The sequence below is a fragment of the Maylandia zebra genome, linkage group LG12 (assembly GCF_041146795.1).
Source record: "Maylandia zebra isolate NMK-2024a linkage group LG12, Mzebra_GT3a, whole genome shotgun sequence".
In the NCBI taxonomy this organism is placed as follows: Eukaryota; Metazoa; Chordata; class Actinopteri; order Cichliformes; family Cichlidae; genus Maylandia; species Maylandia zebra.
The window spans coordinates 16510406-16527326 of NC_135178.1; the positions used below are offsets into that span (position 1 = coordinate 16510406).

At 40.1% G+C, this 16921-nt stretch overlaps 1 protein-coding gene across 9 annotated transcripts in view; it reads left to right on the forward strand.

Annotated features, from left to right (window-relative positions):
• Positions 1–16921, forward strand: part of trpm3 (transient receptor potential cation channel, subfamily M, member 3) — a 162905-nt gene that overhangs the window by 123277 nt on the left and 22707 nt on the right. For 7 of the 9 annotated variants that reach the window (XM_076890774.1, XM_076890775.1, XM_076890777.1 and 4 more), the window contains exons 9-13: positions 6410–6482; positions 11253–11353; positions 11655–11789; positions 11874–11924; positions 16721–16861. In XM_076890774.1, the coding sequence (XP_076746889.1) occupies positions 6410–6482; positions 11253–11353; positions 11655–11789; positions 11874–11924; positions 16721–16861 (501 nt within the window). Of the gene's footprint in view, positions 1–6409; positions 6483–11252; positions 11354–11654; positions 11790–11873; positions 11925–16520; positions 16557–16720; positions 16862–16921 lie in introns of all 9 variants that reach the window. The other 2 variants (XM_076890779.1, XM_004544345.3) reach the window with 1 other exon arrangement.

Consider the following 16921-nt stretch of genomic DNA (forward strand, 5'->3'; position numbering starts at 1 on the left):
CTGCTTCTTATGTGATGCTTTGAGTATAGACTGAAAACTCTTAACTTTATTGTACCTTTAATAATGAGTTTTGACACCTCAGTATATATCAATAAAAAGGTGTTTTGACAACCATTAGAAGGATCCAGGTTTTTCCAAGAGCAGCTACATAAGAAGAAACCACCCCCACTAACTTCTGATGATGCACACCCAGGTATTTGTTCTGTAAGCAGGCTTGAAATGTGATAGAAACCGTTCACTTTTCTAAGGAAATATTTGAAACTCAAATTTTCTTTTCTAGCCATATGCAAACTGCACAAAAACCACTCACTTGATAACGATAGAAAGATAGAAAGCTGTGGTACATCTCTCCTTAAAGATCTGTCTGTATGTGAACTCTGCAGAACCACAAACTATTACAATTACTATTTACCAAGTGCACTAAGTATAATATAATGTGGTATTACGGTGATTATTCAGCACCCATAGAATTAGGTAGTATCCAACACCCACGGGAGTAGTCAGATCACACAACAAGCTTGTCGTCATATCCGAAGCAGTAGCGAGTTAATCCTGAGTCTTTGCACTGGTCTGAAAGGGGCAAGTGTGGAAGAGAAAGACAAAGAACAATTGTGAGTCTATATGGCTCTCTGTCAGAAGGCCTTTGCTTTGATTTTTGACTCTGTGGCAGAGACACCCAAGTAGAAAAGATCTAGACCGCAGGTGACTGGCTGTGTGTGTGTGTACTGAAGAGGTCTAGTGAAGAGAAACAGGAAGACCAAAGAAAGGCTGTGTCTTATTTTGCTTTACCTTATTTCCAGCATGTTGGTTTATTTATGTGGACAGTTTGTGCTTCAGTCATTTTCTTGTTGGCTTTCTTTTGTTTATTGCACTTAATGTTTTTTACACTGCATGAAGAGGGCCTAAAGTACACACTTTTTCAAGACATTTTTGCCACGCTGGAATGAAGACAAGGTAGTTTAGGGGTAAAGTTAATCGGTGACTAATATGCACCTTTTGAGTTAGATGTAAATTTCTCTCACATGAAATTTATTGCATACACTCACCAGCCACTTCCTTTAGTTGCGTCTTGTTTGTATTGGGTTGGATACGCTTTTGCTTTCAGACCTGTTTTAAATCTTCATGACATAGATTCAACAATCTGCTGGGAGGACGCCTCAGCGTGGACTCAACTCGAAAGTGGACTTTCTGGTCCACGTTGAGATGATGGCATCTCACTGTTGCTGCAGATGTGGGATATGTAGAAGCCATTTGAATGCAGTGAACTCACTATCATGTTCAAGAGACCAGTTTAAAGTTTTTTGGGCCTTATAGCATGGCACCTCATAATGCTAGAAGTAGCCATCAGAAAGGTACACTTTGGCCATAAAGGGATGCATGTGGTCAGCAACAACACTCAGGCTGACTGTGGTGTTTGAACAAAGCTCAGTTGGTACTAAGAAGCCAAACGTATGCTGAGAAAATATCCCCCATACCCTCAGGCCACCAGCATCTGTGTGATCTATACAAGGCAGGGAGGATCCCTGGTTTCGTGTTTCCTGTTTCCATTTCCTGTTCTTAACTGACAGGAGTGGCACATGTGTGGTCTTCTGCTACTGTGGGCCCTTCTTCACTTGTGCATTCCGATTCTGCATACCTTGGTTGTTGCAAGTGATCTTTGAGTGATCCTTGACTTCCTATCAGGTCAAAGCAGTCTGGCCATTATCTCTGACCTCTGATCAACATGTCAGTTTTGCTCAGAGAACATCTGCTCACTGGATATTTTCTCTTTCTCACACCCTTGTCTGTAAACCCTAGAGATGGAGGTGTGGGAAAATCCCAGTAGATCAGCAGTTTCTGAAACACTCAGGCCAGCCTATCTTGCACTAACAACCATACCATGTTCAAAGTCACTTAAATCATCATTCTTCCCATTCCAAACCTGAGTTTGAACTTCAGCAGGTTATTTTGACCATATCTATATGTCTACATGCATTAAACTGCTGGCATTGGCTGATTAGCTATTAGCATTAATGAGCAGTTGAACAGGTGTAGCTAATGAAGTTTGCTGGTGAGTGCATAATAAATGCATTGACAGACGTCAAGCCATATCTCACTTTTTAACGTGTCTTGGTGAAGAACAAGATTTAGATAGGTGGGGGGTCCTTAATATATATCACTGCAGCGTAGTTGCATGAAAGGATTCACCTCAGACTTCCCAAATTTATCTTTATTGTAACTCACACTGCTGTTAGTGCTTTACAACCCACAGGCTTTTTAAAATGTCATTATTCTGGACAGAATAACTGGACAGAATTAATCTCTGCCTTTGAAATAAAATGAGGGTCAGGCCTGTCTGCTGGGTGGTTTTCTGGGGGACTTATTTCCTATAAGACTTAGAGACATTTGGGATTGGTCAACATCTGTCCAGCATTTCAGATGAATTAGGAAGCCTTTCAGGCATTTATATCAAGCTAACAAATGCTCATCAGTTATAACCGCTATCACCCGTTTTCTCTTCCTCCCTGTCCTGCATGTAGCACTCTGCAGTAATAGTAGAGCTGGTAAGCTCTGAGAGAAACTGTAGCATAACCATAAATAACTGCAAAATAGCTCTTAAGGGCACTTAAATGTGGGAAATACATCAAATGCTTTAATTGTTTATTTATGCATTTTTTTTTCTGTTGTTGATCTTGGTTGATGATAAATATCTCACACCTGTGACTTTAGTGACATGAACACATGACAGGACATAGTGCTGAGCCATCCATAAAGTGGTGTTTCTTGCTTTCATGGCACCAACCAGAAGAGATTTAAGGCTGAAGCACAAAAAAGAGTTTATATTAAACTGCCAACTACATATTTTTTACTTATTATTGCTGTTCTGTATCATTAATCTTTTTATCATCAGTGTCATTATTTTCTTATGTATTATATTAAATTCTCTATCAGATGAACATTAAAACCACCTGCCTTATGAAGTCTAGGTGAACCAACAGTGCTTTGGACATCACATCCCACAGTAACATCCACATGAATGGCAGAACCCTGGGATTCCCAGCAGATCATTGCATTGTAACGGGATGATGGGACTAGACACTGACTGTGTCAGTTGGGTTAATGTTGTGTGATTGGTGTGATTACTGCACCCCCCCCCCCCCCCCCCCCCCCCCCCCCACACACACACACACACACACACACCCCAGCCCACTTGGCTCTCAGAGTATGTCCAAGCTTTGTATAAATAAAAGTAAAACCATCTCTGTTTCTTTAATTCGGATTAAATATTGAGGAGGAACCACCAGCCCACAATGTTCCTCCACAGTCCTGACAAGAGATACTAAGAAAGAGTAGGAGGAAAATGAGAGCAAACGAGTGACTTAAATAGACCATGAGAGAGAGGGAGAGAGCAAGTGGGAGGGAACATGGTAGGGACAGATGGAGGGAAAGAGGAGGGGATGTAGGGAGGGATGAGGCAGGGGGGGAAATGGTTTGGCTATATAGCAAATGGGAAATGAGGTACGCAGAGAGTTTGAGGCACAAACAGAGGGAGACAATTCCTTGGTTCATTATCAGCAGGGCAGTTTATCAGTTTAAAATTTCATGAGTAGAGAAACTTATTTCCCTCGTTCCTCTGTTTCTCGCTGTACTGAAAGCTATTGGTTTATGGTTTCTCCCAGAAAGAAAGAAATATACATGTAAATAATTTATGGTTAAAATTCATCCAGATGAAACCATTAGCAGAGTTTTGTCAGACTTGAACTTTTACCATTGTTATTGCATGAGCCGCAGAAGACGATTCAGAAACCCGTGATTGTGTGTTTGGCCAGTGTCAGCAGGATCTTTGCCTGTTAAATGAAGATGAATGTTTTGCAATCAGCTCAGCTCGCTGGAGTATGAAGAGCTGTTTTCTGATCCTCAGGGTATGCAGCATAGCACCTCTGAAGATGCAAGAATCCTGCCTGTTCCTCTTTAATTTCACATATCAATCTTCAATTTGCCAACACAACATCTCGCTCCTTCTGGCTTCCATTTGCTTCACGCACGCTTCCTCTTTCCTGCCGCCTTTTCTCTCAATCCCTGCCTCCACTTGTCTCCCTCTTCTTGTCATTAATGCGTCTTTTCTTAGTTCCTCTATTCTTGTCAAAAGACAGCTGGAATCCACAACAGATGGGTGAATTTATGCCTTGAGTGGAAGAGCAAAAATATTGAAACTGTGTCTACCACTGTGCTAAAGTTGTTTGCTCCCAGTAAGTACTCAAGAGCGTCTTTCAGTGTATGAGGTGAGAAAAAGAAAAAGCTGCCTGTTTACTTTCGCTCACATTTATTGATGACTCTCTGTGGGATTGCTGAGATTAAAGCAGCCTTGCATTGTCTCAGAGGATATGTAGCTCAGCTTCTGAGCAGCAGTTTCCCAGCCATAGCAGGTAGCTCATATGCACGGGGTCACCTTGGGGATGTAATTGGAGGGAGTGACGAGGGATGAGGCAGTGGGCAAAGAATGAAGGGGCAGCATGCCAGTGAGAGGCTGCTGTAAGATTAGTGATTGACAAAAAGATGCTGGGTGGAAGAGAGAGCAGAAGCTATAATCATCGTTCATCTACCACATTATCTTTCATTGTAGTCCTGAAGGAATTTGACCAAGAGTCATGTGTGTGTGTGTGTCAGGGAGTGATTGTAGGGGAATTCTTCAACCCACTAATGATAACTACAGGGTATAATGGACAAAAAGCCAGATTGGTTGAAATTAGACACGCACCCAAACACACCCTTAACAGCTGTAGATCTAGCTGCCCTCTCTGCCTTCAGATATTCTTTCCCTTTTGTCAGTATGAGCAGTTCTTTCTGTAAATCATGTTGTCAGAAGGTCACACATTTCACATACGCCATTTGACTTTTTCAAGCCTCTACACAGGAGCACAGATGAGACTAATCAGTCTCTTAAACTCATAGTCATGCACGCACACTTGGAAAGACTTTAACATGGGATCTACAGATGGCTCCCTAAATGTGTTGTCAGTGTCTATTAGAGTGCAGGCAATGAGTCTGGCATTGTGGCAAATGATGCTCAAGCCACTGGCCACACTATGAAAATGCACACAGGTGCACTGTAACTCCAGGAAGCTAATGAAATTACGCTCTGCACCAGCGACTCACTGGTATCAAGAAGATCTCAATCGATACCTTTACATCTCATTACACTTCTATTTCACCTCCGGAAAGACCCCATGATTAGATGGGCACATGACCACCACATGCACATGAGCATGCACGCACCTAAAAGCTACCCTTATTAGCAATTAGTTTTTGTTCAAATGAGCAAAGAGCCAATATAAACAGATAATGTAAAATATCAATGTGGACTTGAATTACTTGTGTTCACTTAGTGTGAAAGCGGGAACGAGATATAGAGGGATAAAGAGGAGGGTTAGCCTACAACATTGCAGCATTGCCCAAGGGATGCAGCGGCAACAGCAGCAGCAAAGACTGCGGATTCCTGGAGCCCCACGAAATGAAGGCATTTGGGGTGGGGGTGTAGATGGGAAAGAAGATGTGCTGCGGGGAGGGAGGTGGGAGGAGATGGATGGCTGGTTGTAAGGGATTAGAGGAATAGCTCATCAAGCATTCAGAACACGGATTCTCTCATGCTCCCACAAGGTGCCTTTCACACATGCACACATATGAGCACGTGGGCCCACACGCTAACGCCATTACGTGTGCGCTGTTGCTATTTCTGACTTTTAAAAAAATCAAGAAAACCCACAGCATTTCTCAAATTACCCTCTCAACTGACTTTAGCTCGCATCCATCGCACCATTTGTTCATTCTCACACATGATATAAAATATGCAGCAAATAAAGATCTAAACTGGGCAGTGAGTAAAATATTCCCTTTAAGCCTAATCCGAAAAGTGTACGACACAGCGGAAAAAAAGACCAGAATGAACTGTGTCAGGGGAGAAAACCTGCAGTTCTTATTCATTTGAACCTCCTCCCTTTTGTGTTTTTACTCGTTCTCCTCAGTTGCCTCCTCAGCAAATCCCTTCATTCCCTCTTTCCAGTGAACAGGCTGCTTGTGGAGTTCTCTCTATAAGAGCCAAGAGAGAGGGGGACTACCGTACAGTACATGAGAGGATTTCGTCAGCTCTCCCCTTTTCCTCCACCAAGCACCTCAGCAGAAGTGTTTTTAGTGAAGCAGTTTAATCCAGCAAATAAGAGCACACACGATGTAGCTATATTACTTTCTTTATATGCTATGAGCATACATTAAGACATTTGCTCCAACAAGAATCACATGACTCAAAACTAAAGCTGCTTTGCTTTCACAGGAACAACCTCACCTCACTCCCAGACGCTCTCGCTTTTCTGTCTCCTTGACTTTCTTCTGTGTGTGTGTGTGTGTGTGTCATTGTCTGGTCATTGTCTCACAGATAACAGTTTTCCGGATGGGATCGGAGGGTCATCAAGACATTGACCTTGCCATTCTCACTGCGTTACTCAAAGGTGAGTATGTTGGTACGTGTGTGTGTTTGGTGTTTGTTGAAGCATGAGTCCACAGTGAGTGACTTCAATTTCACTCCTCAAATGTTGTTATTTGGCAGTTTCTTTACATGAAGGGAAGATGACTGTTTCAGAAAGCGTTCCTTCCTCATACACTGTTCCAGTTAGTTGCTCAAATCACACAGGTTTCTGTGGTTACACCTCATAGCTCTGGAATAAAACACAGAGAAATCTGTCTGATCTCATCAGCCAGTCACATGGCAGCAACGCAATGCTTTTAGGTGTGTAGACAGAGTCAAGACGACCTGCTGAAGTTCAGCCTGAGCATCATAACAGGAAACAAAGGTTTAACATTTAAGTGACTTTGAGTCATGGTTGTCGGAAAGAGACGGGCTGGACTGAGTATTTCAGAAACTGGGATCCATTGCGATTTTCCCGTAAATCCATCTCTAGAATTTTCAGAGAACTGTGCGAAAATATCTGGTGAGCTGAATTTCTCTGGGTGAAAATTCCCTGTTGATCCCAGAGCTCAGAGCAGAATGGACAGACTGCTTCAAGCTGATTGGAAGCCAACAATAAATCACATAGTGATTATACAGCCAACATATACAGAAGAACACTTTAAAACGTAAGACACATCAAATCTGGTAGCAGATGGTTTTCCAGAAGCAGAAGAACAGGTGCCACTCCTGTCAGCTCAGAGCATCAACAGTTACCCCAGAATTGGTCTATAGATATGACAAACTTTGCCTGTTATGTTGAGTCTAGATTTCTGCCAAAACATTCTGATAGTAGAGTCAGAATTTGACGTAAACAGCATGAAAGCATTGAGCCTTCCTGCCTTTTATCAATGGATCAGTCTGCTGGTGCTGGCATAATAGTGTGGGGGTATTTTCTTGGCTTGCTTGGTGCCCCTTGTACCAGCTGAGCATGGTTTAAATGGCACAAGCCGCCTAAGTATTGTTGCCGAAAATGCCCATCCCTTTATGACCACATGCAGTATAAAGCATCTTCTGATGGGTGCTTTCAGCATGATGACACGTCACAAAGCTCAAATCGCCTCAAACTTTTTTCTTGAACATGACAATGAGTTCAGTGTATCCAAATGGCCTCCACAGTCACCAGATCTAAATCCAATAGAGCATCTTTGGGATCTGGTGAAATGGAAGATTCACATCATGGATGTGCAGCCAGCAAATCTGTAGCAACTATGCTATCATGTCAATATGGACCAAAATCTCTGAGGAGTATTTCCAGGAGTATTTTAAGTCAGTCCTGAAAGCAAAAGGTGGTCCAATCTAATGCTACCAAGGTGTAACTAACAAAGTGAGTGGTGAGTGTATATTTAGGTGTCTAATTGTTTAAGTAATTACTTAAACACAAAGGGGTTGCAGCTCTAGTTTCCCAACAGCTACAGTATTAAAGCCATTACAGGCAGGCTTACAGTGAGCTCAGCTTTCTCATTTTGTATGCTAATTAAAAACCTGAGATAAAAATAATACCTGTAAAATCATCAATTAGCGCAAACACAGCTGCTCATTACCTCTGTGGCCAGAGACAAGTAATTCCAGGATGACACTGCCAGTCCCCGGTAAGTGCCCTGTCTTTTGTGGCATTTTCTTTGAAGAATATATTTGCATTTAAGTTGCACTTATGAAATACATTTTCATGAGGTAAAAAAGTTCTTTGTGAAAGCCATATATCATCTAAGCACAGCTCATGTTGTAAAATATCTTATATTTACACATGTACAGAACCTTATGTGGCATGGCCGTTCAAGGGCTGCTGTCATGGCCAAAAGATTTGGACCACGAGGAGTTTAAACTCTCTTTTAAAGGAGAACCACTGAGTACTCTGGGACTGCACGTCAGATCACCTTATAAAATATCTCATAAATTGCTCCTCAGAGACAAACTAATAGTGATTTAAAGGCTCATATCCTTGTTGTTTCCTCCTCCATTTATCACACTGCAACGCATTCTATTTAATCAGCACGACAACATGAGGACTGACACTGAAATATGCACAAAGAAACACTGAAGAACAAACCATTATCACTAGCCCTGCGTCATATGCTGTTGGTCTTTGCTGTGACAGTAAAACACTTCACACCCACTGAGTTATGGACTACAAGACTTCTAAAGTAGCTCTGGCACGGAGAAGTTTACATTTTTAGGGTATATCCCACAACAGCCCTTTCCTGTTTAATGGTTTGTTCCTCTCCAAATCACTGTTTGTAAGTATTCATTAATACTGGCCATGAATGATTCACAAGTACTGCTATTTTTGAGATGCTCTGAACAGTTGTCTGGGCACAAAAATTTGGAACTTGGAAAAAAAAATGCTCAGTCTTCCCATTCTCCTAGATCCAATACATTGACTGTGAGTGGACATAATGCTTTGGTTCATGTGCGTACACTTGTAAAAAGGCTCATATTCGAGCTGTTCTGTAACAAATTCCTATACATTTGTTAATAATAATGAAAAATTACCAAAGTAAACCACACACACACACGAGTGGGAGAGAGAGGGGATCCATGGATCCATTTGCTCAATTGGTTGTTCAGTAGGTTGTATTGATTGTGGTTTCTGTTGCTTCTTCTATGCTCACAGGAGATTGCATGCATTTTCTCTTCCTGTCACACACTCACATACACACACACACTAGAGACTAGAAGTACAGACATCATGCCTGCATGCCAAGGATCAGTGATTCCTGTGGGAGTGCTTAGAAATTCAACACATATGATTGGCTGTCTCAGGAATTGTTCCCTGGAGGAACATGCCAGTCCACAGACAAGGAAAAAGTGCAAAAGAGTAGCTTGCAGTCATGATGAATAATTTCTTTGGCCCATCCATTAATTATCTTCATTCCAAACTCTTTTTCTCCCATTCTGTTACCTTTTCTATATATACATAAGGTTATTGTGTTTAATGAGATCTGCTATTCATGTCTATTCACATTGTTAGAGAAGCTTTTGTGAATAAGTGAAGGAAGAATGTGAAATCAAAGAGCAAAAAGGCAAAATAGCAAAAAGAACATAATTAAAAAGAAATTAGAAAAATTAAAAATGAGTTAGGGGCAAAATTGTCTTATGGTCAACAGCACGGGGGCCATTTCAGATGCAATTCTCATTCTGCAGCTGCATGAATGAGATGTGTTCAAGGCTTTTAGTGTAAAATGAAATCGGTCACATCCTGCCTGAGAGCTTTTTAAAACACTGGATTAGACTCCTTCGCCAAGGAACTAAGCCACTGCCTGGGGCTCAACAAAAAAACAAAACATCACAGTCAGGAATGCACAGAGTGGAGCGAACTGAGCAAGAATCGAAGAAAGAGAATTTAAGGGGTGAGCGCAAGCCTCTGTAAGAAAGATAGAAAGATTAAGAAAAGTGGAAGGAGACCTCGCAGAGAGGAAACAGCAACTACACACAGATGGTGCAAGTGTGGTGAGGTGGGAGTAATTGATGGCCTGCTGTCTGGGGTAGTCAATATCCTAAAGATTGGGTACATAAAGTCAGTTGACTTCAGTCCAACCCTGCAGGCAGAGAGAATGAAGTCGCAGGCCTTTGATAAAGCAGGACCTCCTTTCCTTTTAATATATACACATATCCCCTAAAACTCCTATTAGTGGGCACTGCTTATTATCATCTTGTCAAACCGGGGATATTATTGTGCTTTAACTTACAGTTGATTTGTCAGAAGGCTAAAAAAATCAATTTCTTCCTTTGTGTTTTTCTTGTTTTTCTCTGTTTGCACTACGTATTGTTGGGAACAGCAGGCTGTGATCTTGAATTACGTCTCATTAGTCAGCATTTGCTGAGATGTGTTGGTACAAACAGGTACAACGACAAAAACTAATATCTCTCATGGACTGACTGTCTAGTCACTTCAAATGCTGTAAGTGCTTTTTTTTATGCAACCTTGAAAAACTGAGTTAATTCCAAAATACAGTATTAGACGACAGAAAACAAGAGGGGAGAGAAAAAGGAAATGACAGGAGTCCATGAATACATTCGAACCACAGTGCAATTTCATTATGATATTAATTTCAGTCACAGTCACCATTTAGAGAAAAATAGCTCAACAGATTTACACAAATCTTGTAAACAAGGTATTTTGTTCCACCCAGCATTACACTCAATTTAATCCACTCACACTCTTTTGTTATTATTATTATCATTTTAATCTTGCATTTGTATACATTGGAGTTTCTTTACTTTGGCTTCTAGTTATGTTACTGATATGTTTTCTGGAGGATCGAAGTGAAGGATCAGAGTACTGTAAATGTTTTTGGACACAGAAATCAAAGGAAAAATGTGTATTCCACATTTTCTGCAGGGATGAGGTAGAGTGTTAAAGAAATGCTTATATCAGTGAGTAAAGACGGGTTCTTCTGTTTTACAGACGACAAGCGCAGCAAAGGCACAACACTTTTCAAAAGAGCTTCAAGTAGACCAAACCTTTGTCTTGTCACAATAACATTTTGCAGTTTAGCCAAGCACTTCAGCAAAATAATTCATGAGCGTTAACCTTGGCAGTCCCACTGCAGCACTTTACAAATATACAAATTCTGCAGAGTAATAAATCAACACAATGTCCATTTAGAATAATCATAAAAAATTATTTCTTTTGGTTGACTCTGACATATTAATGTTGATATATTGATCAAAGATATAGATGTGGCAGTGAGGACATACTAGAATATATACTTATAATTTATAGCTGTGTTTCTCCTAAAGAAAAACTTGTATGTGTAACAATCCATACCAGGTGCTAATGCTTCAGCCCCAGATCAGCTGAGTTTGGCTTTGGCGTGGAACAGAGTGGACATCGCACGGAGTCAGATCTTCATCTACGGACAGCAGTGGCCTGTAAGAAGCAGATACAGTATAAGCCAGAATATATGTGATGTATACATACTGTGTTATTACTTATATTCACAGGATGTTTGAACCTGATTTATTCGCACTGACGCGATGAAATGGGCTGTTAAAAAAACTTTGTCTCAACTCTGAGTTTCACAGTAGTTGAATTTGAACTTAATGCTAATACTGCTCTAATAATTATAACAATAATAGCTCATGATGCTCAAAGTTGTTTACATGAGAAGAAATACTTGATGCAGTTCTTGTGTATAGGATGTGATATCACTGTATACTGTGTATGTCCTAGGTTGGTTCCCTGGAGCAGGCGATGCTGGATGCCTTAGTTCTGGACAGAGTTGACTTTGTCAAGCTACTGATTGAAAATGGAGTCAGCATGCACCGTTTCCTCACTCTTTCCAGGCTGGAGGAGCTCTATAACACGGTAATGACAAGCATAAAGTGTTGAAAACACGCTTTAAAAAAAACCCAAAACCTCATTCTGTTACTTTTTTCTTTCTTTCAACAGCGCCATGGACCATCAAACACGCTGTACCACCTCGTCAGAGATGTCAAAAAGGTATGACCATCACTGCCGTCCCAGTAGCTCTGTTGCTGTTCAGTATGGGAATGTGGTATATTAAAGAAGACAAGTTTGACTCCATAGAGTTGCAGTTGCTTTTTTTGTGGTGTGTGTTGTTATGCTGTTTGCATCACTCCGTATATATCTACATTTTGCACTAGTTGCTGTAAACTGCAAATAGATGCCGGCCGGCTTTTCTTTTTCAGCTGGAGTTGCGGGCTGCAGTGGCTGTGTAGTGCTGTGCACGACTCTCATCCCTCTCATGATTCCTCAGTTTACTCCTTTCTTTATCAAAGGCACACACCACCACGGTAAACAAACACTACATGTATTAAATATTGTTTTATCCGCAGAACTCGGAGCAATACTGAGCAAAGTGAGACCACAATGGAAATGCTGCAAGGCTGAAGAGCTTAGTAGTCCCACAGTTTGTTTTAGTTTTAACTTGTATTTTAAATGGCCTGTAACGTGATTTCTTGAATAGTGATAGTTGAGACACAAGGTGATTCAGAGAGCTTACGGGGGGTGATAGAAAAACATTTATAACATTTAAATAAGGGGTGTCAAACTCATTTTACATTGTGGGCCACATGTGAAGAAGTGTAACTGCACATTTAATCTGTGAGATATTTTAATATAGGAAAAAGAAGTGTAATTTCAGCAGCACGTCTCAGTTTTTGTACATGATACAGAAATGTGCTTCAGTACATTAAAAAATGTCACTGCATGACTTCGGGCTTAAATTGTAAGGAAAAAATGTGTAAAATGACAGAAAAAGCTCTGGCATGTCATAGCCTACACAAGGTTTTTTCTTTCTTTTCCTCTGAAACCAATGTAAAATCTTTTTTGTTTGTTTTTAAATGTTTACTATATATTAGATAGCAAAAAAAAGCTTAACCCCCCCCCCAAAAAAAAACAAAAAAGCAAAAAACAAACTTCTATGGTGCCTTAAAATTGCTCATGATAAAAGGTGACAGCATATATTTTACATTCAGCACATATTATAGTTTTGAGAGATGATAGAGAGGTCAACAACCATTACCATTAGCATGGAGACATGCTCATTAATTATAGTGTTACTAATTGCAGTGACGCCACATGCGCCTCTGAAAGTGTCTGTAATCTCCCCTCCTTTACTTCTTCCCCTATCTTTGCACAAACTTCGATCTCATGCTGGTGTAGAAAGCAGGAACACGCAGCGTACAGTAACTGCCATCTCACTGCACCATTTCACCAATGTGCAAAACATACACTGTAGTGCATGGCATAACGTTACCATCTCCTTTCTGCAGAGCTGTGTGTAATTGCAATAGTGTTGCTGAGTGTTTGTGTGTCACTGTTCTATCATGGTATGGTGCTAATTAGATTTAAATTTAGATCTTCATGTCATAGCTGCTTCCTTTCTTTTTCATTGGTCTTTGAAGACTGTTAGGCTTTACCGCTGGCATTTAATGGCTATTAATTAGATTTAAATTGCAGGTATTTTGCTAATATCAGCGCTATGGGTGAATGCAGGCTGTATTCAAGTTCAGTCTGCAGATCAAGAAAAGCGATCGTCATAGAAATGGGTTTCTGTACTACACCTAGTAAATAATCAAATGAATAGCAGAGTAAATGAACATTGTAGCTTTATGTACAGGTTGTGGCTTTAGTGTTGCTTTTCAAACAGGGGTTGGGAAGGCATCCTAATGTAGTAGCAGTGTGCTTTTTACCCTCAGTTTGCTTTGCTATTTACAAACTGAGAGCTCAGGAGATAGCTAAGAAGGGTAAGAAATGTGGCTCCAGTACACAGCACAGTATATATTTCACCAATGTCTTTACAATTATCATCAGAGAGGTTCACATAGTTTGGGCAAAAGGTACCTTTGTCCAATCACCTGGTTTATACTAGAGCCGTAAATGTTAGAGGCAAGTTTTAAAAGTTTCAGTTAATCATTAGTAAGTCCGCTAGGACTCAAAGCTAACTACACAAGAATATTAAGAACTGTTCTGTAAGAGCTCAGAGTGCATTCATAGAAGCTATTAGCTTGACCTTTAACACCAATTACAGGAGGGATCAACAGCTACTTGCTGGTACATGTGTATATACTGCACATTCATTTATTAGTGTAAGAGAGTGGAGAACAATTATTATTGAAGTTTTTTTTTTTTTTTTTTAAAGTACATGCCATGACTTTTCGAACATCATCGATCCTCTTTGAAAATTTGTCTTCAGGTAAAGGTGATAAAGTCAAACAAACAACATGCTAGTGCATCTCAAAAACTTATCATAGTGTGAAAAAGTTTGTTTTTATTTTCCTATTATGGCTCATAGCTCGTGAAAATACAAATTAAAATATTTAATTTCAAATTTGAGCAAATCACTATTCAAACAGTATAAATACAGAATAAATATTTGTGAGAGCAACCACAATCACAGAGACGCCTGCTGACTTGGCAGTTGTCCAGATAACTTTCCACAAGGAGGGTAAGCCTCAGAAAAGGCTGCCTGTTTGCAGAGTGCTGTAGCAAAGCACATTAATGAAGAGTTGCCTGGAAAGGGAAAGTTAACAAAAACAGAAATGAGAAGACTGTCGAGAAAAGTCAGTTCAACAACTTGGGAAAGCTTCACAAGGACTGGACAGAGGCTGGTATCAGTGCATCAAGAGCACCACGCGCAGATGTTTTTAGGAAAAGGTTTTCAACTGTTACATTTCTAATATCAACCCACTCCTGAACAAGAGACAAAATTAGAAGTCTCTTACCTGGCCCAAGGAGAAAAACAGAACTGGAAGGTTGCTCAGAAGTGCAAAGTTCTTTTTTTTTTTTAGATGAAAGTAAATTTTGTATTAGATTTAGAGATCAAGGTCAAGGAGTCTGAAGAGAGGCACAGAATCCAAGCTGTCTGAAGTCCAGTGTGAAGTTTCTGCAGTCTGTGATGATTTGGGATCATCTGCGGTTGTTGGTTGTTGTCGGTGGATTGTGTTTTATCAAGTCCAAAGTCAACACAGCCATCTACCAGGAGATTTCCATCTTCATGGAAATGCTTATTACTTTTCATTTTCCAGCAGCACTTAGCATCTGACTTGAAATAATTTACTTTACATTTACATGAAAGTTTACCTGTTTGAATTAAATTACAATGAAAAAAACGTTTTTCACAATACTCTCATTTTTTGAGATGCACTAGCAGAGTCCAGTCCAGAGTCCTGTAAATACCTACAAGTCTAACAAGGGACATAAAAAGGTCTCTAAATAGTTTGAATGAAATCGTTCAACTGGGCAGCCTCAGTAAATTTAGGCAGTGAGCAGTCTCAGTTAGCCGCCTCCAAATATTTTGTCACATGAACTGTGACAGAAGAAGAATGGGGCTGAATTCTTCCACAGCAATGTAAAAGACTGATGAACTCATTTAGAAAACTATTACTTGAACTTAAGCGGTTCAGAATCATGGGATGCATTTAGTTTTTCACAGGTTTGTATAGGTTAAAGATTTTTGGAGTAATGTTCTCTGGGCTCAGATTTGAATTGCATCAAAAACAAATTGTGGGTGAAATTTGAAACGGTGACTGCAAGAAAATGGAAAGATTTGTGCCTTTAAATTTACAAATTCCCTTGAGCACACAGAGGTTAATCCTATTTAAGTCTTTTGTGTTGGGTTTTTTGTACTTACTTTTACCACAGAAGAATATCAAGTAATTGTTAGCAATTAAATGTTAGAAAAGATAAAGAAACCACATTTTAGAATCAAATGCTTTCTTATTTACAAGTGCTAAAAAAGTCAACAGTTTCTAGTGGATATACTTATTTTCATCCATGAAACAGTGATGGGTAGCACACAGTGGATTTCTAGGATACCACATCTGATTGAAGAACAGTCACGACAGGTAACTGGTGTCTCAAAGGAGCAGTGGCTGCCAGGGTAATTGCTGCAGGGTTGATGTTGAGGGCATGAGGAGGAATAGCGAGTGTCGACATGGTTATAGTCCACATGTGAAGGTGCTTCTGTTTCAATAGTGAGTCTCACCTTCCATGTTAATAGCTGTCCGTCTATCTTTCCACTCTCTTCCAGGCTAATGAGTCATTTATACTTTCCTTCTCCTTTCTTCTCCTCGAGACTGCATTGAACCTCACTGTGAAGATCTCATTACATGCCTAAATGCAAATTATGACAAATCATTCACTTTTTTTTTTTTTACATGCTTTGTAATTGTCCTCAGAAATTACACTCTCTAATTCACGCTGCACCTGAGATTTAATTCTCTCCTCATTTTCAGCTCCTCTATTGAATATAAAAGACTTGCACTTTGGGGCTTTATCGTGTCACATTGTAGAAAGAGTAATGGGATCCCTGAAACTGTGATCCTTTTTTTAAAAACAACTTCATTTTTTCATTTTTTTGCTTACAGTATTGATAAAACTGTTTCACGTTTCTACATGGAAAACAAGACCCGTGTAAATATCAAAAGCCAAACAGAACAACAGTCTGGTTGAGACAACAATTTATTAAAGAGACTGGAAGAGAGATCTTGCCCGAGAGTTTCTGTGTATCTCATTTCTCCTGCTCTTGCTTATCATGCCGTTTATTCACTGACATTATGTGTTCTTTCCAAGCAAGAGTATCCAGGGTTCAGTTGGATCTACTTCAAGGTGAATCAGATAATCAAGTTTTCTTTCATAGCCAAAAACAGTTTGATATGGATTTTGTGCAGTGAGTGTATATGGCTGTGTGATTTTGTTTTGTACTCTTGTTTCCCTTCCTGTGTTAATCAGTCGGTGTGGGTCGTTGCCTGTTAACCCTGTTTGGTTTTTAGGGAAACCTGCCCCCGGACTACCGGATCAGCCTCATTGACATTGGACTGGTCATTGAATACCTCATGGGCGGGGCATATCGGTGTAACTACACCAGGAAGAGGTTCCGAACTCTATACCATAACCTCTTCGGACCCAAGAGGGTGAGTGAATGAGTCTCACCTGAATTATCCTCTTAGTGTTTAATCAATTTCAGATCTACT